The sequence below is a fragment of the Thrips palmi genome, unplaced genomic scaffold, assembly GCF_012932325.1.
Source record: "Thrips palmi isolate BJ-2018 unplaced genomic scaffold, TpBJ-2018v1 HiC_scaffold_4, whole genome shotgun sequence".
Classification (NCBI taxonomy): domain Eukaryota; kingdom Metazoa; phylum Arthropoda; class Insecta; order Thysanoptera; family Thripidae; genus Thrips; species Thrips palmi.
The window spans coordinates 9,812,065-9,837,238 of record NW_023144631.1 but is presented as its reverse complement, the minus strand read 5'-3'; the positions used below and the strand labels follow the sequence as shown (position 1 = coordinate 9,837,238).

The 25,174-nt window shown below is 65.7% G+C and overlaps 1 protein-coding gene across 1 annotated transcript in view; it reads left to right on the top strand.

Annotated features, from left to right (window-relative positions):
- Positions 1-314: 314 nt before the first annotated feature.
- The window catches only part of LOC117649665 (meteorin-like protein), a 30,178-nt gene continuing 5,318 nt past the window's right edge, over positions 315-25,174 (top strand). Inside the window, exons 1-3 of the mRNA XM_034392609.1 lie at positions 315-721; positions 24,363-24,796; positions 24,885-24,941. Of these exons, the coding sequence (XP_034248500.1) occupies positions 570-721; positions 24,363-24,796; positions 24,885-24,941 (643 nt within the window). The 5' untranslated portion in view covers positions 315-569. The remainder of the gene's footprint in view (positions 722-24,362; positions 24,797-24,884; positions 24,942-25,174) is intronic.

Sequence of the window (25,174 nt, the reverse complement as noted above, 5' to 3'; positions counted from 1 at the left end):
CAGAAGGCTCAGGTGACCTGCGAGTGTAGCAGGTCATCGCCGACGGTCTCCGGTCCGGGGGCCTCTGGGGACTTGGGAATGGACGGATGGATGGATAGATGGATGGACCAGTCGGGGGCGGCAAACGGCAACAAGTGATCCGGGTGTCCCTCCCCTCCCCGCTCCCCCACCTCCCCTTCCCGCCGCGCCCCTCGCCGGCCCACCCCCACCCCGCCGCCGCTCCAGGCGGCCAGCCACGCAGCCAGCCAGTCCGGCCGGGGCCCCCGCTAGCCGGCAGCCAGCAGCCAGCCAGCCCAGCCGCCAGTTGCGCCTCAGCCGCCGAAGTGAGAGCACGTTCGTTCCGTGTGCCGTCTCGCGCTGAGAGCCTTCCCTGTGCGGAGTCTGCTAGTTACGTAAACCGTGTGAGTGTGCGGCGCGACGCAAGTGCTGTGTGTGAGTGAGTGCGCGAGGCAGCGATGTCAACGCGATAGGCCGACGGCTCGTTCGTGCGTTGGACGTCCCGCTACTCCATGCCTTGGATTACCTTCTCTTCACGGCGTCGACGGCGTCCTGAGGCGTCATCGTAGGAGATGAGGCCGTTGGGGCCCCGGCAGGGGTTGGTGCGCGCCCTGCCCGGCCTGCCGGCCCTGCACACCGTGCTGCTGCTGGCCGCCGCGGTGGCCGCCCTGCTGCGAGGGGCGTGTGCGGGGGAGATGGGCGAGCAGTGCGACTGGAACGGAAGGTGAGTCTGGAAAACGGAACGCGGCGACCAGTGTTCAGACCTTGTTCCCGCCAAGGAGCCGGGGAGGGTGCGTGGGTGGAGTACTCTGACACCCTGACCCCAGACAAGACTATGATCTGTGCAAAGCGGATTATCGGGCGACGACCTCCGAGGTCCCCACCCCAGGGCGGTGTGGCGGTGGCGCAGCAATGCGCTGCAATGCGCAGCACCTGAGTCGAGGGGCCTGGGGGTCACAGTGGCGGCACCAAGCGGCACCAGGCCGTGTCGCCTTATTGTTTCTGTGCGTGCACGTGCAGGCCCTGTCCCTTCTCACCTCGAGTGTGTTTTATGGCGGCCCTCACGCCACCCTCGTATATACATCACGACAAGCAGCAAGAGTGCGCAGCAACGCGCTCCACGTCCGTGACACTTTTTCCAAGGAGGCGTGATATCGGTCAGTCTGACACTGCTGACACCGGTTCAGTTCGTAATCCGGTCTGCTGACGCCGCGCGGGCGTCCCAGAGTCCAGACAGCCGCCGGCGCCAGGCGACCTCGCCGGCGTGCCGCCGCTGACCCCTATCTCCGGCTTGTCCAAACAGTCCAAGCCGGTCAAGGGTTGTGTTTCTCTTTCATCGCTATCGCGGCGCGCGCGCGCTTGTGCAACGCGGCGGTCGGGCCGCGGGTTCGAGTACCGCCGGCGGCCATCATTTTTACTTTTCGCCGGTCAGCGGCTCGCCTTGCCGGGGCTCTAACGGTGCGTTTGCCTGTTGCCTCGGCCGGTGTCCGCGCCGGGCGTCGAGGGCGTCGCCGCCTCCCAGTGCAGGCACTGCGCCGCCTCCCACCCCGTTGTGCCCTCGAGGGTACCCGAGTAGGGTCCCGAAGCGATATTTTATTGCCGTCGTTCGCGCGCCTAGAGGGGCGGGGCTTGGCCTGGGGGCACGTCGCAGGCTGCTAGACCTCTAGGCCTCTAGCGTCAGCCCGCCGGGCAGTCCGGTACAGTCCGGCACAAAAACTGGTGCCTTATTTGGAAGCGGGGGTGAGGAAATCGGCGCGGTGGAGAGGAAAAGCACGGCCATGCTTCCACCGAGGCGGCGCCGCCAACCGATGCTCGCTGCACTACGCTGCACCCTCGATGCCCAGCCAGCGGACCAGTGCACTTTGCGCGGCTACCTGGCGGCGACCTGGCGGCGACCCGGCGGGGGACTGTAAACCTACCGTAAACAGGGTGCCCACTCTGTTTTGGATGGTTCTGGAGACGGCGGGGTGGGCCGGGCACCCTGGGGGTGGTCGCTAAGCGACGTCGCTGAGTCGCCTGACTCGGCGCTCGCGGCCGCCCCCCGCGACGGACGGCGGTGCTGGCTGTGCTGCAGACACAACAGTTTGCAGGCGTTGCATTCCGGAACCGATCGGGCTTTCGCGTATTGGCACGTCCTGCCCTGCCTGTCTGCCCGCCTGTGTCTGTGTGTCTGTCTGTCCGTCTGCCTGTCCGTCTGTCTGTCTGTCTGTCTGCCCGTCCGCGCGGCGCGTGTCTAGCGAGTCGCGGCGCGATCCGTTTAGGACACCTTGTCTGACCGAGCGGCCCCGGCCAACCGGCATCGGGCCGGCGAAGGGCGGGGCGGGGAAGGGGGCTGATCTCGCTTGGTCAGGCATTCCAGCGCCCCGCCCCGCCCCGCCCCGCCCCGCCCCGCTCGCCTCGCGCGCGCCCCGATGGACCAGCGACCAGCCCGTGCCGGTGGCGGTGGCGGCAGTCCCTGCCCGCCCTCGGAATGCGATGGCGGGGCGGGGCGGGGCGGCCATGCGGGCATCGAGGCCCTTTTGTCGATCAGCTGCGTGTAATTACCACAAGCACGGCCTGCACGGCCTGCACGGCCTGCTCGGCGTGGCCGCTCGCTGCGGCTGCGGGTCGCCGTCGTGTCGTGACAATCGCGGCGCACAGGTGCGCGTCGCGGCTGCGGGAAAAATCCCCCGCACGCGGGGAAATTCCCCGCGCCGGGCTAACGGACAAGCTAATTGCACGGCGGCAAGTCGAGTCTGTCGTGCCGCGCCTCGCCGCGCCTCGCCGCGCCCTGCCCCGCGTAGTGCTGGAGCTGCTGGAGCCTCTGTGGCCGCGATGCCGCGATGCTGGAGAAGGATGGTTTGTGTTGATGGACCGTTTTCACACCTCGCCGACAGCGCGCGAGAGCGAGATGGAGAGACCACCCCGACGCCCTTTACTCCTCTTCCTCCTGACGGCGTCCTGACGGCCTCTGACGGACTCCCGGTCCTGACGGGCGGGGCGGGGCGGGGCGAAGTGCGTCCGTGCTGCGCCGCTGCGCCTCGGAGTGAGCGAGTGAGCCTAGGCGGCAGCCAGCCCTTTCTTACCGCTATTATTCGAGGCATCATCATCTCCCGGGATAGAAAAAGGGGGCGGATAGACCGTCGCACTGCCTCCCTCTATCCGCCTCTATCCGCGTCGATACGCCCCTACGCCCTCGGCCCTGTCTGGTCCAGGCGGCGCGGCGCGCGGCCGAGTGGCGGTAGTAATGACTTTGGATACAAAAACGCTCCCATCGCTCGCTGTCTCATCCAGGGTCCGGCAAGTGGCGGCCGCCTCGCGTGCCGCGCGGACACTCACACACTCACACTCACATGGACGCCCTCACAGACACACACACACACACACTGTCGACGGGCCGTTCATTAAACTAATTGTACGACTCTACCGCACACGGCATGGGCATGCGCTGCTCACACACACACACTTACTCACACATACACACGCACACATGTCTTAAAGAGATAAAGGCATGCTGCTGCTTTTAGGCTGCTCCGTGGCTGATTGCCGCCTTTATAGAGCATTTGTTGGCGCAGCAACTCATGACGCGACACGCAAGCTGGTTGCGCGTGTGTGCGTGTGCGAGCTTGATGAAACGGGGGGAAAACGGCGTTGTCGTCGAGGGCCTTATGAACCTGCTGGCTGCGGCTTCTGTGTCGCGCCGGTTGGGGTCGATTGCCCGGCGAGTACGTACGTCTAGCGGTGGCGGCGCAGGCCGTGAGCCCTGCCCCCGCCCTGCCCCCGCCCTGCCCCCGCCCTGCCCCCGCCCTGCCCCCGCCCTCCGCGCGCGCCTCGGTCGCTCGCGTCTCGCGTCAAATGATAGTCATTTTCCGGCGAGCAGCGTCGGAGGCATCAAACGATGATCAGCGTGCTGCGGCGCTGCGACTGCTGCGAGCGGGCTGCGTGCCACCGGTGCATTATTTTGCATGTCTCTGCAGCCGGCTCAGTGTTGTGTCTCTCTCGCCCTCGCGGGGCGTTCCGTCGGGGTGCGAGTGAGACAGACATCAGAATGGGCGTGCTGCGGTCGGTCTTCCGTTTGGACGCAGTCACGCGCACGCCCCCTGCTCATTTGGCCGACGCCGCAATGCGCTGCCTTGCGACGCGCCGCAAGGTGAAGCAGTGCCTCGTCGCGGCGGTCGTGCGCCGTGCGTCGTCGTCGACGTGGCAGCGCCATGGGCAGCGCGCCGCCGCCCGTCGCGCCAGGAGATCCTGGAGACGTCTGGAGAGGAGTGGGGAGGGGTTCCTGACATTGAACTCGTGCCAGACGGGGGGAGCGTGGCACGACGCGGCGTGGCGTGGCCGCCTGAAAAGCTTTAGGACCCGTCGCGCCCCGCCCCGCCCCGCCCCGCCCCGCCCCGCCCCGCCCCGCCCCGCCACGACGACGAGCAGTGCCGGAGCGTGCTGGGGGAACGCGCTGGAGAAGGAGGAGGAGAAGAGGAAGAAGCAGGAGGAGGAGGAGTAAGAGGGGGCAGGCGGCAGGGCTGCAGGACATTCAAATGAGTACATTTTCGTCATTCCGCTCGGTTAGCACCTCGGCTGCCGCTGTTGGCGCTGCCGCTGTTGGCGCTGCCTTGAAGCGCGCAGCGCGCAGCGCGCCGGGCATTGTTTATCCAAGTCATCTTGTTGGCCGGCTGTTCGGCGGCGCGGCCGCTGCTGCGGACAGGGTGTTGGAATGTGTCGCTGGGCTCGCCGGCGGGGTCCTGGGGGCCGAGTGGAGGTCCTGGCGGCCGCGCTGCCCCGGTGAAAGGGATCATTCCGGGTACGGTGACGCAGCGAACGGGCGTGGCGCGCCGGGGGCGGTTGGTTGGGCCTGAGGTCGGCGGTTCGAATCCCCGCCGCGGCCGTCCCGTTGGCCGTTTTGGCGGTGTGTGCGGTGGCGCCGCGGCGGAAGAGGGTCCGCGGTCCGCCCACGACGACGGCGACGTGCGGGACGCGGGGCGGGACGCGGGACGCCGCCCCCCGCAGCGTCCGCCTGGCAGTACCTCGCGCCTCCACTGTGTCCGGCCGACGGCTACACCATAAAGTCCCCGAATTTTATTATTTAAAGTCGGCCGGCCGGCAGCGGACTGGCAGCGCTGTTGCCGCGGCCCGGCGGCCCGGCCCACTCATCATCGCCGTGCCGGAGGTGTCCGGGGAAAAAATGGCGGCGGCGGGAATCGAATTGAATTGAAGATAAATCGAGTCGGATTCGATTTATGGTCGTCCGGGCGCCGCGTCGCGACGACGCGCCGGACTCGTCGGGGCGTCCCGGGAGTTTCGCTGTTTCACTCGGCAGATGCATTCTGCGTCTTTGAAAATGTTACTCTGGCGGCGCGCTGCCCGTCCGCGCACTGCCCGTGCGGCTCGCGGCGCTGCGGCCATGTCGCGCCCACGCCCCGCCGCCCCGCCCCCGCGGAAACTCGCTCGCCGCCATGCTCGCCGCCATGCTCGCCGCGCCCGTCCTGGCGGCGTGCCTCGGCAACGGCCTGCATGGACGGCGCGGCGTTCGCCTGCAAATCCCCTCATAGAGGCGGCCGTCGGGTCGACCGCCGCCGCCGTGAGCGCCATGGCCTTTCACCGAGCGGCGACACCGCCCTGCCCGGCCCTGCCTTGCAGACTGAATCCGAGAGTCGTTTTCGTCGCTGTCTCTCTCGCACTCATGGGGCGTTCCGTAGGTTGATGTGGACCGTGCGCTGGGCCCCTGGGCCAGCCATGCGATGGGTCATTGGGTCCGGGGGGCCATCCGTGTCCAATGGGTCATGCCATGCGGCCCGGCCCTGCCGCTCATGGCCGCGTGTGCCCACCGGATCCGTCATGAGCCGTGAGCACCGAGCCGCCACGCCCCGCCCCGCCTCGCCCCGCCCCGCCCGAGCTGCAGCGCGACAACGCCCCGTGGCCCCGGTTTGTGTTGGGCGTTGGCGGCACAGCGAAGCACAGCGATACGAGTGCATGCCGTTGTTGTGGCCCGTGGCTCCGCCGGCTGCCTGCTCGGGCTGCCCGGCGTGACTCGCTGCGTGGCTGGCCGCGTGGCTGGCCGCCCGGCTGGGCGTCAAGTGAAACAATACCAGAGTTTTGGAGCGAGCGCGACGCGCTGAAGAAGGGCTTGGTTCTCTCGGCCGCCGCGCTCCAGAGCGCCAGTACTGGTGAATCGGTTCCAGGTGCAGCCTCTTGCCGGCTGGATGCCTCCTGGACCGTCCTGGACGCCAGAAAATGCGTGCAGTGCTTGCAGTGCACCGGTCGGCCCCCTCCACCTGTGGCTTGTGGGGCTTGTGGGCCCGGCGCCAAGGGGGCCTTCTCCTCCACCCCCGCACCGTGCATGCCGTGCGCAGGAGACTGCGCAGGCAGACCGCAGGCAGGCGGCGCACTGGCGGAGCAGGCAGGCTGTGCTCCTTGGCCGGAGCAGCACACACACACACACACACACACACACACACACACACAACACACACAGCTGCTCAGTGTCTCTTGCAGTGCAGGGCTGACAGCGCCGTGCCCAATGGCCACATATCGCAGTCCCGACTGGAACTCTAGTAATTAGCGGGTAGCGTGGCGCACAAACACACACTCACACACACACACGGCGCGCGTGCCTTTCTAAGTGGATCTGCGGTCGCTGGAGGAGGCAAGGGAGTTGGCCGAGAAGTACGAAGTGCCCCCTCCCCCTGCACCGGCATGCCACGTACACTACAGTGGACGAGTCGCGGTTATCGGTGTTGATTTCGGGGCCCGCGCTGTCATTACCCGTCGCGTCGCCGCGTCGCCGCGTCGCGTTTCCCCTAATGCCAGGTCGCGGAGCCGCGGAGCTGTCGGCAGTAAAATGAAAATTGAAACGCCGGAGCGGCCGGAGCGAGCGGAACGTCGCGGCAGTGGCACTGCAGTGGCTCTGCAGTGGCTCTGCAGTGGCGGAGCGGGGAAAAAGGACGGGAAAGCTGGCGGTGCTGCGACGACGACGACGACGGTGGGCCGCGCGCTCGCTGTGCTGACCCGCCGGGTTTTACTGCTGATGAAGGTGCACGTCGTGGTCGTGTCGCAGCCTTGCACTTTTGCCGGAAACTGAGCCGGCGAGGGCGGCGGCGGCGCGGCTATGAACTTTGGCGGGGCGCTCCTCCGACTCGTCCCGGCGGAAGTGGGTGCTGCTGCCACGGCCGGCCCGGGTTCGAGTACTCGCCAAGGCCGGCCCATTTTTCAACGTTCCGCGGCAAAAAGAGACGCCGCTCCGACCGTTCGTTGGGCGCTTTTTGTCGTCAAGTCGTCCTAAACGCGCGCAACGCGCCAAGAAGCGGAGGAGCCAAACCTGCCCTATCGGGCGGACTATCGGCCTATCGCGCCGGCGCCACGGCCGACGTGGCCTCGCCCACGTCGCGCCTCTGTTTTTCCAACACTCGGGTCATGATGGATCTGGCGTCGACGGCGAAGGCGTCCATCAGGCGGCGCAGCGCAGCGCACCGCCCTGCTGAGTCACACCGTCGCACGCACTCTCGCGCAAAGTGGACGGAGATGGCTGTCGTCGGGGGCGGGTGGACGAAGGACAAGGAGCGTCGGTAGTCGAACCCCGCACCCCGGGATGGCGGGACGGCGGGCGTGGCGGCGGCGACGATCCGCCATCAGTATGCGCTGCGAGCGGCGAGCCCGTCTGATGGATGCGAGGCAGCCAGCCAGCCAGCCACCCCCAAGCCCCAAGCCCAAGACGAATGCCCCATTAGCCTATCAGCCCGCATTGGCCACGCCTGGCCGTGCCGTGCCGCGCCGAGCCGCGCGACTGATACTAATGGCGTGTGTGGCTGCATTGTGGCGTTAGGACCGTACGAACCCCTCGCGAGGTTCGATCTGCGTCGATTTTCCACAGCCGGGGGTTTGATAACCACATTACCACCTCGGCCGGCCGCGGGGGCGGCGAAAGCAGTCGTCCATCTTGGGCGGCTGCCTGCCTGCCCGCCCTTTCAAACCCCTGGAAACTTGAACGCAGGGGGCGGGGCGGGGCGGGGCGGCGGTCCGGTAAGGATCGCCTCCACTCCACTGCCTCCTCTCCACTCCACTCCAGTCCGCCCCGTCCGTCCCGGTCCGCAATCCGTGATAAATGGGCCGCCCCAACTTTTTAATGATACTGTTTTAGTTTGATGGGCGGACACGGCGATCGGGCCATCGGGCTGCCCGGCCGGGCCAAGCCACGTTCGCTCTCGGGGCACCGGCCCCTCTCCATCCATCCTCTCGGCCTCGACCGCCTCGACGGCCACGTCGCAGAAGCCGCTTTTGTTTTCACCCGATCCACTCTGCAACACTGTGGTGGTGGTGGTGTGCCTTTCGCCATAAAGGCGGTACGTACTAAACAACGCGACAAGAAAAATGAATGGTTTCGCAAATTTAGCGCCGTCCTCTGCGTGCATGTGTGTGTCTGTGTGAGTGCGTGTCCATGTGTGTGTGTGTGTGTGTGTGTGTGTGTGTCCGTCTTAATGGACTATCCGTGTCCGCCGCGTTGCTCTCGCCCGGCCAAACACAAAAACACAAACACCTGTGTAGTATACAGCGCGCACCCGGTGGTGAAAAATGAACCGCGAATTCCCGTAAGGTGAAAAGTGGGTGTTTTTGTTTGGACCCCGGCCGCCGGACCGGAGCCCCCCGTGTCGGTGTACGTATATCAATTATGCGCACCTCGACGACGGCGACCACGACGATGGTGATTAGCGAGCGGGATGCGCGTTCGCAGTGCATTGGCAGTGCATTGGCAGTGCATTGGCAGTGCATTGGCAGTGCATCGGCAGTGCATTGGCAGACGCGCAGGGCGCCCACTGCTTCACCGAGGCGCTTCCGCGAAGCGAATAAAAGGGGAAGGGTGTGGAAATGCAGGCAGAAGGCAGGCGAGGCGCGACGCTTGTTGCTGGCGGTGCACTCACAGTGTGCACGCCGTGCACGCCGAGGCGCTGTGTGGTGCCGGACTGGCCGGACTTCGGAGGAAGAGGCCTTGTGTCTGTTGACGGCCCATTGTCACGCCCTGACGCGGCGACGGCGCGGCCAGGGGACGCCAGCGGAGCAAGCGGAGAAGAGGCTTGTTGGGGCAGCACTTTGGGGACAGGAACAGGAAGGCGCCCCCCTGCGCAGCACCGCGCAGCACAGCGGCATGGCAGCACACTTTGCAGTGTGTGTGTGTTTCTGCCTGCCTGTCTGTGTGCCTGCCTGTCTGCCTGCGTTGCATTGTGGGACGCAATGTGCCGATACGTGTCTAGAATGTGGCTGCCAGCCAGGAAGGGCTGTAGAGACGGGCTTGAATGACAAAGGGCAACACATCATACCGCGTCTCTGGTATAAGGCCCTACGTCCGCGAGCCGAGCCGAGCCGAGCGGAGCCGGGGCGCGGGGCACGCGCGAGCCGAGCCGTGCCGAGCCGAGGCGGGGCGCGGTGTCGTGTGCATGGTATATGGCAGGACGCCGCCTCGTGTATTTGCTTTGGTTTTAGTGCGTGTCGCCTAACACACGGGCGTGGTTATATTTCGAATCGCGCTGGCCGGCCGCGCGTTCCCCGCATCCGGCAATAAGTTTTCTGTCTCTCTCTCGCTCTCTCTCGGGACGACTCATATCGGTATCGCCCCTATCTGGATGTATCGTTGCATTGTCCCCGCCGTGCTGGGCGTACGACCCCCCCCCCCCCCCCTCGGCCCCTTGCCGTGTAGCGGCGTGTCCGGCGTGTATGCAAAATGCGTGTCTCGCGACTTTTGGCCCGCCACGCTCTACACGCCGGACCTGCCAGGAGAGATGAAGTGAAGATTTGCGGCCCGGACCCGGCGAGCATCGCGGTATTACTGTCCCGTGGTGATTGTATCGGGCGGGGGCTCGTCGTTCTGTCTCTGTCGCACTCTTCGGGCGGCCCGAAGGGGCGTAGGAGTGCGAGAGAGACGGAGCGACGGCAGCAGCGACCCCAATAAGGGCTTTGCGGCAGGATTTGCTTCCCCGTGTCGTCTGCTTGGGTTATTTTTTCGCGGCTTTTCTTCACTTTTTGTTTTGTTTTTGTCGGCAGCCGGTGAGGGTTGTCTCGGAAGGGCTTAAGCGGCGATAAGATTGATTAAGGACCTGCGTGGCCGCGGCGCTGCCCTGCCCGCTCTGCCCACAATGATAAGCCTTCCTCATTTTCGGGCGTCTTTTGGGCGGCTGGCTCAGGAGTGACGGATGTTTATGTGCGGCTTTGGGGCTGTAGCCGCGATACGCACGGGGCGGAGGGAAAAAGGAGCAGGCAGAGCGGGTATTCGAACCCGGGACTCTGGCCTGGGACTTACTATCAGCGGCGGATCTGGGCCTACTGCCGCCGCTCGCTGCCGCCCCCAGGCCCCAGGCCGCGCGCCAAACCGCGCCGCGCTCAAGTTTCACCTCGCCGCCTTGCCGATGGCCCTGCATGCTGATTCCGAGTGGGAGGTCTCTCTCTCGCACTCGTGGGGCGTCCCGTATGGGTGCGAGAGAGACAGGCCGACGGGACCTCCCCCTCGGAATCGGCCTGCCGCATGCCGTGCATCGGCCGGAGGCACCGAAGGCAGCGAAGGGAAGGCGAGTGGAGATAGAGGTCCATTTGAATACGTGGCGGCGAGCCGGCGACACCGCAGTGCGGCACCGGGATTTGAACCTTGAACCTTTGGGCCCGTCTGGCCGTGTCCGTTTTCGCTCAGTTCGGCGCAGTCGAACGGAACGAGGCCCGTCCCGTGCCGTCCCGTGCCGTGCCGTCGGCGTGTCGCCTGCACTGGCATGCAGGCGGCGCGTCGCGTCGGTCGCGTCGCCGGACCGGTTCTGGAGTGGCACGGAGTAGACGGAGTGTGCGGAGTGGCGCAGGCAGGCATCGGCCGGCCGCCTAAAGCTTTTCCACCTCAGCAAATTCAAACGTGTCATACTCGCGTTTCTCCATGGTTTCTTCGGTTTCTCCTCCAGGCTCCAGTGCCGGCCGGCCCCTCTCTCCCTCCGCCCGTCTCTCTCCTTCTCCAGCGCGTTATGGGCCTCGCTTTTGTCGCGATGGCTCCGGAGACGGATTCCGAGAGGCGTCGCTCTGTCTCTCTCGCACTCATGAGGCGCGCCGTGGAGGTGCGAGAGAGACAGAGCGACGAAAACGACCCTCGGAACAAGTCTGCTGGAGACCACGCCCCGCCAGACACGCGCTGCGCGGCGCTGGAGAAGGGCCTGCAGAGCCTCACCGTGGTCGGCGCCGCGCCCCGCCGACCTGACGACGGCCTGCCTGACGGCCTGTGGGGCCTGCGTGGGGCCTGTGGGTGGCGACACGGCACGGCCACGCGGTCCATGGCGGTCGTGGCTGTCCGTGCGACACCGAGGGACACGATGACACTCTCCTCATTACAACCTCGGCTCGGCTCGGCGTCGGCACCGCACTCCGCCGTGGCTCGGCTGCGGCGGCGGCGCCAGGAGGCGTTACTTTGGGGAGAGGAGGAGCGGACGTCATTTCTGGCGGAGACACGATGGATTCCTGCGCCGAACGCGGGGAAAGGGGGGACGGTCCTAACCGCACCACGTAGCCTGCTAATGGTTATACATTATGCAGCAGCAGCAGTGGTGGCGGCGGCGGCGGCCCGGGCCTTCCAGTACTGCCAGTGCGCACACGACGAGGCAGCGCGGCCGGAGAAGGCGCAGCCACTCGAAAATGTGATTCCCTTTGTCTCGCTTCGCTCTTTGCGTCCTCGCCGGCACTCGCCCGGCCGCGCGCCGCGCGCTCGAAAAAATTATAGGGGCTGAGGAGGACAGGGCCGGCAAGACTGAGGCCAGGGCGGCCAGGGCCAGGGGAAGGTCCTCATGCCTGATGCCTGCTGATTGACTCCTCGGTCCATTCTCGGTCCTCTCGGCTTCGATTCGGTCGGGAGAGGGGGAAAGAGGGAGGGGGGGGGGCGGAAATTGTCGAGGCGCGAGTCACTGCGTGTGCGCTACTCGTTTCTAGGAGTGTGTGTGTGTGTGTGTGTGTGTTTGTGTGTGTGCGGTTTGAGGTTTGTGTACCCAGTAGCCAACAGCAGGAGCTCGACGCGGCGGGGTCCCAACTGCTAATGGCCCGGCCAGGGCGTATGTGAGTGCTTGAGTGCTTGTGTGTGTGTGTACTTACAGTCAGGTTACCCTCACTCTGTGTGTTTGTGCCGTCCATGGCAATGCGGCGCGTGACAGCGAGAGCCGTCCGGTGAGGCCGTGGTGGCGAGGACGGTGTCGTATCGGCGTCGAGCACGGCGTCGAGCACGGCGTCGAGCACGGCGTCGAGCACGGCGTCGCCACCACCGAGTCGCCGCTCGACGCACGCGCGCTGCGAGGACCACGACGAGGAGGGGGCCGGGCTGGAGGCGGCGGACGCGAATCCGAGCGCGAATCGAATCTCTGACGAGTCGTTTCGGCGGCAGGGGACTCGGAGAGGTGCCCGACGGCGACGCCACAGAGGCGCCGATGAGCCGCCGCGCCGCGGGACGCCCGAGTGCGATCCGCGCGCACAATGGCCACGCGGGGCGCGCGGCGACTCATATGTGCGTCGTCGTGGACGTGACGGCCGGGGCCGTGGTGGGGCGTATGTATTTACCGGCACAAAGACTCGACGGCCGGGGCGGCGGAGGGGAGGGGGGAGGGGGTTAATATGTAAGAATGAAAATAAGGGCCTGCCGCGCTGTGCCGCGCGGCGCGCATTGTGTGCTAAAGCAGCCCAAGCCCGGCACGATCTCGGCCAGAGAGATGGCGTTGTGTGATTCGGCCATTCGCCACGGGCGGACTGTACCACCACACTGGACCGCAGCAGCGCAGCACTGTACCGCGGCCGGCCGGCTGGACGTCAATTGGAGCAGTGATGAGAACGATACGGGTGACGGGATACGCACCCTGCGGCCTACCAGGCCTGCGGCCGCCACGCCGCCACGCCCCGCCGCGTCATATGAAAAAGATTTCCGTCCAGTCGATTCAAAGCTTATCGGGTGTCGCGCGGAAGAGTCCCGGAACACGGCACTGCTGTTGCCGCCGCCGCGCCGCCCAGACGCCCTTGAGGCTCGAGGCCTGGAGGGGAGGTTATTTTTAGCGACGGTTATCAGAGGCATGCCGAGGTGGAGGTGGTGGTGGTGGCGCAAGCTTCAATCGCGGCAATAACCTGCGCGTGTGTGAGGGAGCGAGATAGTGTGTGTGCGTATGGCTGTGGCCACTTGCGCCCCTCTAGCTGCAACTGCCGCGCCGTTCCGTCTTTTTCCGGGAAAACATCTGCCGAGCGGTTTTGGAGAGCCCCTCCTCCTCCTCCCCACCACCGTCGTCGTCTTGACGTAACCTGAGCCCCCTTTTTCTCGGCCCTGTTCCCCTCCGCCCCGACCGGCGGGCCGTCAGGTACTGCTCGTCGCCGTGCACTGCATCACTGCCGTGCCGACTGGACCGGAGAGGATTTCGCTCACAGTTGCCGAACGCAATTGAGAAAGAGCGCACTGCCGTGGGATTACATTTGTCCATTTTTTCCGCTCCGCTTGCGCGCAGCAGCGCAGCTGGGTGGGGCACCTCGGGGCACCTTGCCGGCGGGTCACCTGCAGAGCGAATGCGGAGCGCGCCGTCTCCCTCGCACTCTTGGGGCGTTCTGAGCGGCCGCGAGAGAGACAGAGCGACAGCACTGCCGCGTGGGCCCGGCCGCGACGCCGCCGTCGTTAAGGCCGTCGTTAAGCCCGCGCGTAAAGACTCGCAGTGCGCCGGGCGCGTAAAAGTGGGCCGAAAAGGTAAAGGCCACAGGATGGCCGCGGGCTTCCCGTTGGCGGCCATGGCCGGGGGCCGCCGGGGGCCGCCAGGGGCCCTCGTTTTGGCCTCGGGGGCGGTGTGTGTCCGGGCCGTCCGGGGCCGTCCGGGCCTCGGGCTGACCTACCGCAGTCGGCCGGGCACCTCGGAGTGCGGCCAGTGCGGGCACGCTGCCATGCTCCTGTTGTTGGTCGTGTTGTTGATGTTGCCGCCGCTGTCACTGTACCACTACTCCGATCGGATCCTCCGCCCCATTTGGCCAACGGCATGCCAGGCCGCCAGGACGGCTGCTCTGCGCCAGTGTGTGTGCGTGTGTGTGGCTTTGCCGGTGCCCGCTGGCGACAGCTTGGATAACCACCTTGGCTCTGACTGTTGCCAGAACGGCGAGTCCGCTATACACGGTCTGTACGAACGAACGAACGTCCCGGCTGGACCGAATCTATGTCGGAGAGAGCCGACGCGATGGTGGCCATTCATTTACACTGCAGAAACGGCTGAGGAATGAGCGAAATGGCGAAAATGGTGTCAATCAGCTAAACACAATCAACCGTCCGATGTCCGGTGCAGTCCTGCCCGGCCAGGGCGCGGCCAAGGTGCGTCATCAGCAAGGGGCGCAACTGGGAGGCAATTTACTGTCGATTTAGAGAAACTGCTTTCCAGTCCGAGGTGCCTGCGCGTGCGTGTGGACGCCCTGCTGCCATGGGCTGCTGCACTGCTGAAAAGCGGAACCCTTGAACCTTGATGATGTCGGATGATGACCCAGGGACCCAGGGGGCGTGCATTAGAGGGCCAAATGAGAGTCTGAATGGAGTCTGACCGCTGTGCGTCGCTGTGCGTCGCTTTGCGTACACACGTGTCGTCGCCGCAGGGCGCTGGAGAGGCTGGAGAGTCTTGGGGAGGCTGGGGAGTCGTTTCGCGACCGCCATCGCGGGCCTCGCGGTTATCGCGGCCACATCGTCACTCTGCGTCCGACTGACTGCGTCGACGGACGCCGGAAGTGTCGCCACACTCGAGCTGGAGGGCGGGGCGGGGCGGGGCGGGACGGGGCGGGACGGGACGCGCGCGCGCCTTGCCTATCAGCACGCCCGGGGTGTCGCGTTGCGGGATGCCGTCCAAGACCAAGACCCCCGCCGCCGTGGTGCTGACGCGGCTGACGCCGTGGACGTGCCCATTGTCACGACGAGCTCGATCTCGCTCGGGGGCGCGCGCCAACGGCCGAAACGGGAGTGAGCGCAACGCTGCGTCGGCGGGTTCGAATCCGGCCGGCGGCGGCGCTGAGGTGGCTTTTCGTGAAGTGACGCAGCGGCGACAGCAGTGACAGCATGATAAGGGTCGTGGGCGTGGTGGCGGCGCATGGCGCGTCCTCCGAGGTCGCCGTCGAGGCCGGCCGGGCGTATAAACATGTCTTGTAACGGGCTGCGTTTTCAAGTTTCGACTCCTGCAACCCCCTTCTCCTCTCCGGACCCGCAACCCGACACCAGCGACCCGTCAGCTTGTTTCCCTCCGCGTTGAGTTACTCGATTGTTGCCCGGGCCGCCTGCCTGGGCCCCGCGGGGGGCACACGGGAGCTGCAGGGGGCACCGCGGGCCGCACGCCGCCCCACCTCGCACCGCGGAGACGCGCCGGACCGCCCGGCGGCCGCAGGTGCGAGGGACCGCGAGGCGCCGCACCTGCGGAGGAAACCGCAACGCGCGCCGCGACCCCGAGCGCCGACACCGGTAGCCGCGAGGTTAGCGAACGGGCTCGCTGACCCGGAGGTCGCGGGTTCGCGTAGCGGCTCGCTGATTTATTCACCGCTGGGTTTGAGGCTTTTCCGGGAACTCGCGCTCCGCCCTCTGGGACGACGGACTCCTGCAGTCGCTTCTTCGAGTAGGCGGGGCCCGGGTGTCGCCGTGTCGCATCCCCGAGCCCGGCCCAGCCCTGCCGGGGCCTAAACACATGTCATCGGCACACCATTTGGCGCGCAAGCCCGACCCCGGCCCCATATGGGTGGCCCCGTGGCCCCGAAAGCAAGCCTAAAAGTGCCCGCCTCGCCCTGCAGCCTCGCCCCGGTGTTGCCATGCCAACCAGTTCAATTTCAATCTCAGTTGTCGCTTGTTTGCTCACGACGGTCTTCTCCAGGCAGCGAGCCGGCCAGGTTCTGGAGTGGCGGGGGCCCTGGAGTCGAGGTGTCCAGTTACCCGGCCAGTCATAAGTCACGCTGGCCGGACAGCGCTGGACAAACAAACCGCGGCCGGCCGCTTGTTTGTGAACTTTATACAAACTGGAAGTGAGGCCCAAGTTCCCGGCGAGTGGTGCACTGTGCTCTGTGTGCTCTGTGCCGGACGACAGTCCAAGTGGTGCAAAACGCATCTTTTCTCGCCTCAGCGAAGTGCGACTCCTCGCCGGGCGGTTTGACCCTGCTCACCGCGCCGCCCGGGTCATCCTCGGGCCACTCGGGCCGTCGGCCGCCTCTAACGAGCTGTGGCACTGTGGCATTGAGCGGCGCGCTGCCGGCGAGCAGGCCGACGACGCCCTGTTCCTGGCCTTCCTGGCCCTCCTGGCCCTCCTGGCCTTCCTGGCCTTGCGGCGCGCACCGCGTCGCGTGACCGGAGGCCGGGGATCGCTTCATCCACTTAATAATCATCTTTTTGTGCCGGGCGGCCCGTCTCCCTGCTCCCTCGGCCCCCATCGGCCCCCTTCGGCCCTTCCGAATCCCTTGCAGTGCAGTGCAGTGCAGCCCTTTTGTACGGTGTGCGGCTCGCCCAGGGTCCGTAACAAAGAGCTCCACCATCGTCGAAAGTTTCTTAATTGTTTAATCTCCCCGGCGTCGATCCGCGCCGATCGGTCTGACGAGGTGAAGATTCATACTTTGGCGTTTATTCTGGTGGCGGCACGCGAGGACGACCTGACCTGGGGTGGCTTTCGGACCCAGGGAACCGTCGAGTGTCTGTTTTAATTTCTGTCCGCCTTGCGTGCGCCGCTTTTGTTGTGGGAGTGTTTCGGTGTTTTGGTTGGGGAAGGGCCTCGGGAAGGGCCGAGGCAGGCAAGGGGTGTGTAATTTGGGATAATCTACCCGGCCACCCCCCAGGGACAGTCTAGGGACGCGGGGAGAGATAGCGCTCCTCCCCCTCACACACACGCATCTTTTTACTTTTTACATCCGAAAAGGGGATGGGGTGGGGCGACCTGTCGTTCTATGGTCCCCGATTGCTTTCGTTTTTCCGAGATTACGGTTTAGCTGGTGTGATAATGGTCCTTCTGGCAGGAAAATGGGAAGAGAGGGGTGGGCGGTGCGATCGCCTGCAGTGTGTGTGCGTGTGTGTGAGTGTGGGGGACAGAGTGGGTGTGACATTCAGAGATCGGCGACCCGATTCGGCATTGGGCTCGCCGTTTTCGCTTCCGGCCTGATGGTCCAGCTCCCTGCCCCGGCCCTCCCTGCCCCGGCCCCCGCCTCGGGCCCTCGGGCCTCGCACACTGGACGGCGGCGCGCGGCGCGCACCCCCGAGAGTTCCATAAACCACCCAAGTGGCTGCGGCCGCCGTTAAAAAATGATAAAATGATAATGCATAAAGGCGAGATGGCGGATAAGGCGCGACCGGCCGTAAAGGCGGAAGGCCGTAACGCGCCAAAGTGCTGCGGCCCTGCGGGCTGGCGATAGGCAGGCGATACCATCGCCCGGGACCTCGGCGTCGTGGACCTCGGCGTCGTGGACCTCGCGGACGAAGGCGGGCCTGGCGGCGTTGCCGGGATTTTGGCGCCAAAACGCGGTGAGGCGAGTGCCGCCGGACTGGCCGTGCCGTGCCGTGGACTGCCCGCTAACGTCTTGCGCCTCGTGCGCACGAGCTGGCCGAGCTGGAGAGGCTCCAGTGGCTCCAGTGATTGTCCGGTCGGCTGGACACGGCTCGGGAGGAAACTCTATCCCGCGTCGCCGTCGCCCGCCCGGCCTGCTATGCCCGCTCGGCGTCGTCGCCCCCCTCGCCCTCGCCGAGCCAATAGTCCTCTTTGTCCTTCCAGATCTTCCTCCAGATCTCTGTCTCCCCGGCGCCCCTCTGCCCGTCTCTCTCGCACCTGACGTCGTCTTCATTTTCCGCCTAGACAAGAAGGCAGGAGGAGGCAGGGGACCACGTGGCCGGTAACCCTTTTCCCCGTCGACTCGTTTTTGTCCCGGTGGCTCGGGGACGGCCCCGGCCCAAGCCCCCTGCCCGTCCCGTGCCGCGCAGGCCGACTGCACGGTCCATTGCGAAAAGCGGTCGCTCTGAGCCCCGCTGCTCGCCGCTCCCCCCTTGGCCCCTGGCCCTTCGGCGCGGCCCTTCGGCGGGGCCCTCGGCCAAGCCCTCACGGCCGGCAGCCTCCTGCCCTTAGAGGGCCAATCAATGGTTTTGTGTGGGACGAAAAGGTGCGGGAAAATTGGAGGGGAGGGGGAACGCTCATCTTGCAGGGCAACAGATGGGCACGCAAGGTACACACACACGGTCGGCAGTGTCGCACAGGTGTTGTGTGGGGAGGCTGCGGTGGTTGTGGTGTCGGGGACTGCAAGGGGCAAGGCGAGGGCAAGGGCCAGCCCTTCTGCTCGCTCGGATGGCTGGACCAGATAAGAGCGACTGGGGTAAAAGCATTGAGGTCAGACAGCCCCGGCCGCTGCCGCACCGCTGCAGCTCTCGAACGCCGTCGTGTCGCCGGCGATGTTCCTTCCTCCTCTGCACTCTGCGACTTTCGGAGGGGCGTGCGTGTGTGTTTGTGTTCGGCCCCTGCCCCTTCCAACCACTGTTCCCCCTTTTGATTTTTTACGATTTCCTGATTTTGCCCCTTCCATTGTGTGCCGGGGTCGCGGCCGCACTTTGGCTGCAGGTCGTCTCGGGTCGCGGCGTTGTGTTTCCATGAAAGTTGACCGCCTTTTCCCTTCCCGGGCTTCCGATTTGGCTATAATACGGCCCGGCTCACGCACACACACACACCACACTGCCGCGCGCGCGCGCTCACACACGCACGCACCGAACGCAGTTGTTAGGGCTGGAGGCATGTAGGCTTTGAGACTCAGGCGACCTATTAGTCACGTAGCAGCCATTTGTATTTCCCGAAGGAGTTTTATTCTATTTGCCCCCCTTTTTTGGGCCAAATTTTTTTGTCGTGGCGGTGTGGCGGCTTTGCGCGTGGAGGTTGGAGAGGGCTTCGGGGCTTCGTGAGGCGTGGCGGGGCCTCGGGAAGGGGGGGACGGGGCACAGCACTGTTTGACCCTCTTCATAAACACCCCCACCCCTCCCGTACTGACGTGCGTGTGCGTGAGTGCGTGCGTGCGTGCGTGCGTGTGTGTGTGCGTGTGTGTGCGTGTACGCGTGCGTCTGTGTGTGTTCATCCGGCGCGTCCTAGGAAAAACGTTTCCCGTTTTTGCCGCGCCGGTTCATTGTGCGCGTCCTTTCGCGGGCAGAAAATAAAATGACGAATGCGCCGCCAGGTCCGCGCCAGGTCTGCGCCAGGAATGTCGAGGCGAGCTCGTCGCGATGCGGGCACGGCCACGGCCTCGACGGCGTGGCTGCGGCACTGCGGTGGCTTCAGGTGGGTTGGCTGGCGCATCGGGAAAACGGCGTACGTAGTATTCGAGTTCGGACCATCGTGGGAGCGTCGTGGTCGTTGCCGCGTCACCATGTCTCTTCGTCCCCATGCGACTTTCATCATCGAGACCAGCTTGCAGTGGGCCAGCAGGCAGTGCAGGCGTTGCTGGCGCGCGGCGCCCCGGCACCACATTGAGGGCTCGTCCGACACCGCGGCCGCCTGCCGTGGATGTCGCCACGGCCCCCACGGCCCCCACGGCCTCGTTGCCCAAGCGGCGGCGGCTGCAGCTGGGGCGCTGGGGCGACGCGAGCAGCGAGCACCCCGCCGTCCGTCCCTTGGTCGTCGCGGCCGCGCGGGCCTTGGCCAGCCTTGGCCAGCCTTGGCCGAGGCCGTGCGTGGCCGCGGTGCGCCCGCCAGACCGACAGACCACTTGTAGAGGCCGGGATAGGGAGGCCGCCCGCCGACCAGACCAACCAGCCAACCAGACGCGACAAACGGATGTGATTCATTGTTGCTTCCCCCGGTGCTGCACCACAGATAGGCCCACAGCGTCCGTGTGTGTGTGTGTGTGTGTGTGTGTGTGTGTGCACGTCGACAGGTCCAGTCCTCCGCGTCGTCATGAATGTCGTGGCCGAGGTGTTTTTCGGAGCCTCCTGCGCCCCGCGGTCGTCTTATCTCGTCGTGTGGTCGGGGGCCTCGGCCTCCAGCACGGCCTCCGTCACCACGGCCTCCTCGGAGGTGCGGAGGAACGCATTTGCGGTGGCGCTGCCGACGCCGCGACGCCGCGACGGGTTGACGCGGTCATGACGCCGTCACCCGGGAGATTAATAGTCGTAAAACTTGGAGTTTTACGCGCAGCCCTCCTTGTGTGGATGTGTGGGCCCGCACGCACACACACACACACACACACACACACTCGCACGCGCATATACATATACATGGGGGATTTATCGTGCGTGCAGGGCGTATCTCTCGGATATTGGCGGCCATTCCTGGAATACAGAGTCGCACAATCGCACAAGTGTGCGTCCTTTGTGTGTGTGTGAGTGAGAGGGGGACGGGACGGGGCTTTAAGGAGGTATGTGTGTGTGTGTGTGTCACCATCGGAAAGTAAATATGAAAAATAAGAAAAATAAGCCGGCCAGCGGGGAAGAAGTCGTTTGTTGTGCAAATACTGACTTCCGGTGGACCGGAGGGGCCGAGGCCTGTTGGAGGCCTGGCCGAGGCCGAGATTCAGAGAAGGGTGTTGGTGGCGGTGAGTGGAGCGAGGTGTGTGAGTGTATGTGTGTGGTTCACCACGCCCAGAGTTTCCTTGGAACCTTTCTCTCTCTGTCTTCACCGCAAGCCCATACGGGACGCCGAACGAACGAGGGGCCGAGCGAGAGAGTGCGGTTGTGTCACCACCGCGTCCGTGATTCATCTGTCCTCTGCGGTGGTTGCTGTCGCCGTCTCCAAAAAAAAAAAAAAAAAGAGAAAAAGTTTCGTACATCGTACAGTCAAATATTGTAAGAAACGTAAAAATCTTTCCGAGGGTGGTTGGCGGGCTGCTTGACCAACAGCGCCGTCCAGGGAGTCCACTGGGAGTCCAGCCGGGAGGGAGGGAGCGGGCTAAGCGGGCTTGTCAGTCAGGTAGAATGCAATGCAGGTGTTCCCGCCAATAATGCCTGCCCCGCTTGCCTGGCTTGCCTTGTTTCGGGAGAGCGGTGCGATTCGTCATCTTCTATTCCCTACCTGACGGGCCGGGCCGCGCGGGGGTGGGGGTGGGAGCGGCGGACGAGACCCCAGCTTTCTTTTTCTTTCTTTCCTTCTTTTTCTGAGGAGGAAAAAAAAGAAACCGTTGATACAGTGGTGTCAAATAGTCGCGATTTATGGCGAAGGGGTTGTTGTGTCAAGAAAGTGGGGGGCGAGGGCGTTATCGCGAAAGGCTTAGGCGGGCTCCTTGATGAGTGCTGCGATAAGAGCGATTCCGAGGCGCGTTTTTGTCGCCCTGTCTCTCTCGCACTCATGGGGCGTCCTTTATATGTGCGAGAGAGACAGCTACTCTCGCAGTCGGTCTGCAGGGCCCAAGGGCCTCGCCGGGCCCGGACCCCTTTATATGGTCACTGGGTCCAGGTCGGTCCAGCCTCCAGCCGGGCAGCCCTATGCGGCCCTGTGCGGCCCTGTGCGGCCCTGTGCGGCCCTGTGCGGCCCTGTGCGGCCCTGTGCGGCCCTGTGCGGCCCTGTGCCCTGGACGTGTCTCGGCCTCTCGGCCCAACCGGCCAGTTGGGCCCCACCCTCTGGCCCTGTGGCCCTGTGGCCCTGTGGCCCTCGGCACAGGAATGCGGCTGAGCCTGCATGCCGGATCACGGCCTGTCACTTCTGACGGCCGCGCGTCTCCGTGGCGCTGGACTGTCCCGGGTTCGACACCCACCGAGGGTCACAGCTTCGCGCCTTCATTTTTCCCGCCGCTGGACCTGCTATGCTGACCCCAAGGGTCGTTATCGCTCTGTCGGGGCGGCCCGCTTAGGTGCGAGAGAGACAGCGAGAGAAACCGCTCTGGGAATCAGCCTGGTTGTTGGCTCGCGGCGTAGTGCCAGGCGAGTCGGACTGCCGGCCTGTCGGCCCGGCGCGTGTCCCGCCATTACGACTCAATCCCCTGATTGGTGGACTGGGACTGGTGCGAGGACCGCGAGGCTCCGCGAGCGAGGACTGGTGCCCTGACTGGTGCTGCGTGTCGCCGCCGCAGGTCGCCTCGCCTGGCCGCGAGCCTGGCCGCGTGCCGCGTGCCGGCGCGTCCTAGGCGGGGCCGCGGTCGAGCCGCCAGGCCGCGCCGGGCCGGGCAGGCCGAGCCCCCTGACTCCCGGCTATGCAAATACGGGCTCCAGCCGCCTCCAGTGCACCTTCCAGCGGTGCGTGTGCAGCGTGCGCAGCGCGTGCCTGGAACTGGAATGAAGCCATTTCCACTACTATTTGCAGTGCCGCGGGCCCGCCGCGCCCGTCACGCACTATTCGCAGCTGGGGGCGACGCCGCCGCGACCACGCCGCCGTCGTGTGACGCCGCGCCAGCCCCACTAGGCCCCGGCGGTGCTCGGCGCGGTGGTGTGTGTGTGTGTGTCTGTCTGTGTGCTGCCTTCCCTTTTCCCTTTGCCTTCCGGCGGCGACGCCAATTTCTCGGAGTTGCGCGCGGATTTGCAATCGGAGCAGCCAGGCGAGCCGTGGTCGGGTCGTCCGCGCTCCGTGCCCGCGGCACGCCCGCGGCACTGCGGCCCGCAGAGCCAGCACACTGCAGTGCGGACTGCGGACTACGTATGGCTCGGCGGCGCGGCGCGCAGCATTCCCGATTCGTCGTGAGGCCGTTTTCCGCGCACGGCAGCCACGGCAGCGGGGCGATTCCGAACAGTGCCTCGCCTTGGTGTTTCTCCAGCAGTCGCAGGGCGTCCCGTAGGGGTGCGAGAGAGACAGAGTAACGCCGTTGTGCCGCGAGGACCTCAGCCGCCCCTCCGCGTGGCTCGCGTCGTCGTCGTCGTCCTGGCCGTGACGGGGCCCGGCCGGCTCTTCGGCCCTCGGTGTTATTGTTTGTCCAGGGGGGCTATCTGCTTTCCAGCCGCGGGCTGCGGCCGGCTGCGGCGGCGCGGCGTCCAGGCGAGCTTTACAATATAAATAAGCAGGTGCAAGTCAAGCCGCGCCGTGGCGTGGCGGCGTCATGCGAGCGCAGCGCGCCGCGCGCAGCTAGTCACACTCGCCCAATGTGCAACGCCGCGCCGCTATTGTCTGGGCCCTGCTCCGGGCCCTTCGAACACACACACACACACACACACACACACACACACACACACACACACACACACACACACACACACACACACACGGGGCAGAGCGCCGTATAAGGCACGCGCGTACCGAGCGCTGTGCTGCGCTGTGCGCTGTACGCAAAACGTGAAACACAATGCTCGCCTTTGTTGCTCTGCTCCGCGGTGGTGGCGGCGTGGCGTCCTGGCGGCGGGGCACTTGGATTCCTGGCAGGCCGGTGTACGGTGCACGGGCAGCACGGGCACTGCGGGCACGTGCAAGGGCCCCGGCCGCGCCACGCCACGCACCGCCTCGCGCTGCTCTAGCCCTGGAGTCCGTGGACTCCGGACGAACATGAACAAGACCGGGACCGTGGCGTCGACGACGGCGACGCCGGGCAATGCCCCGCTCCGTATATTCTTTTGTTGTTTCCCTCTATTGTCCTCGGCCGGACTGCATTATTTTCCAATTATATCTCATCGCCGGCCAGGAATGTGTTTCCGAAATGATATCGTCCGGAAGGATCAAGATGCAATCTGTCTCGGCGGACGGTGTCCTCCGGACTGTCCAGCACACCGCTCAGCGCAGCGACGCGCGCCGCCGGACAGGCTGGCCAGTGGGCTGCTTCCGAAATGACCTCTCGTCGCCCTGCCTCTCTCGCACACGCACACGGCGCCCACTGAGTGCGAGTGAGACAGAGCGACGAAAGCACTCCCCGGAAGCAGCCCTCTGCTCCTCCGTGCTCGATTAGGGCGACGGCCATGCTCATGCGGCATGCAGCGCGGCATGCAGTGCGGGCACGAGGCCCTGGAGGCAGTGGCGGTGCTGCCCAGCCAAGCCCAGCCCTGACCCGATCAAAGCCTCGTGTGGGTTCGACTACTCGACTCGGCTTCGACTCCCGGTCGGCGCGCTGCATTTTTTCCTCCCGCCAGTGCTATAAATCACGCACTGCTGGCCCAAATTATGCATGGATTTTGGTGGGTGCGATCACGGGGTAATGACGCGTCGTCCTGGATGGCCGCCTTGACGGCCTGCCTGCCTGCCTGCCCCTTGATGCACTGCCCTGTCACCTCGGGCCACTACAGTTTTCTCGTTCGGTGCTGCCTGCCAGCCTGCCAGCCCCGCCTGCGCGTCATGCGTTTGACGGCCAGCCAATCAGCCAAACCGGCTGACCGCAGGACCGGGATGACTTGCAGCGGCAGTAAAAGAAGGCGACTGCGACCGGGACGGGGAGCCGGGCAGGGCGGCGCGAACGACACGGAGGCAGCGCACGCCGCGCGCCACAGTGTGCACGCACGCGGCCGTATGCTAACGAGCCCGGACGATGTTTGGCTAACCCTGTCTGTGTTTCTGTTGCAGCGGAGTGTCCACGGCCGGCAGGGGCGTGACGCCAGTGTACCTGCGCTGCTCGGCGGGGGCGCTGTCGTGGCGGTGGCCGCGGGGCGCGCTGCGCGTGCTGCTGCGCGTGGGCGCGGCGGGCCGCGACTTCCGCGCGTGCGTGCGGACGCGGGGCAGCGGCGCGCGCCTGTTCCTGGAGGGCCCGCGGTCGCTGGCGCCGCTGTACCCGGGCGGCCCCGGCGGCCGCGCGCGCCGCCAGCTCGACGGCGACGTGGAGGGGCAGCTGGTGGCGCCCGTGCCCGTCAGGTGCTTCTACTCGCGCCACGGCCAGGCCGCCCTGTACGTCGAGGCCAGCGAGCTGGGCGCCCCCGGCGTCGGCGAGCCCCACGAGGAGTTCGGCCTGGAGTACGACCTGGAGCTGCTGCCCCGCGGCGCCAAGTTCGACGATTCGCAAGGTGAGTCTGTCGCCCGCGTCGCCTTCTCAGAGGCGCACCCCGAAACCAGGACGGGCCTCATTCTAATTTTGACTCCGTTTGCCTCCAGACTGCCGACCGTGCACGTCCGACGAGATGGCGCGAGCCTACTGCACCAGCGATCTCGGTGAGTATCATTATAGCCAGCAGCGAGCGGCCGAACGGCAAGACGGCAAGCCGTCGCCTGATTGGCCTCGTACCTCGAGGCGAGGGGCGAGGGGCACCCGGGGCGGGGAGGGGACGGGGCGGCCCGGCCCGCTAATTTTTATCAAATTCGATTATGCAAACGAGCGGCGGGAGGCTGGAGGCTGGGCCGCGCAGTGGGCAGTGCATCTTTGCATATTATTCTCGCCCGCGGTG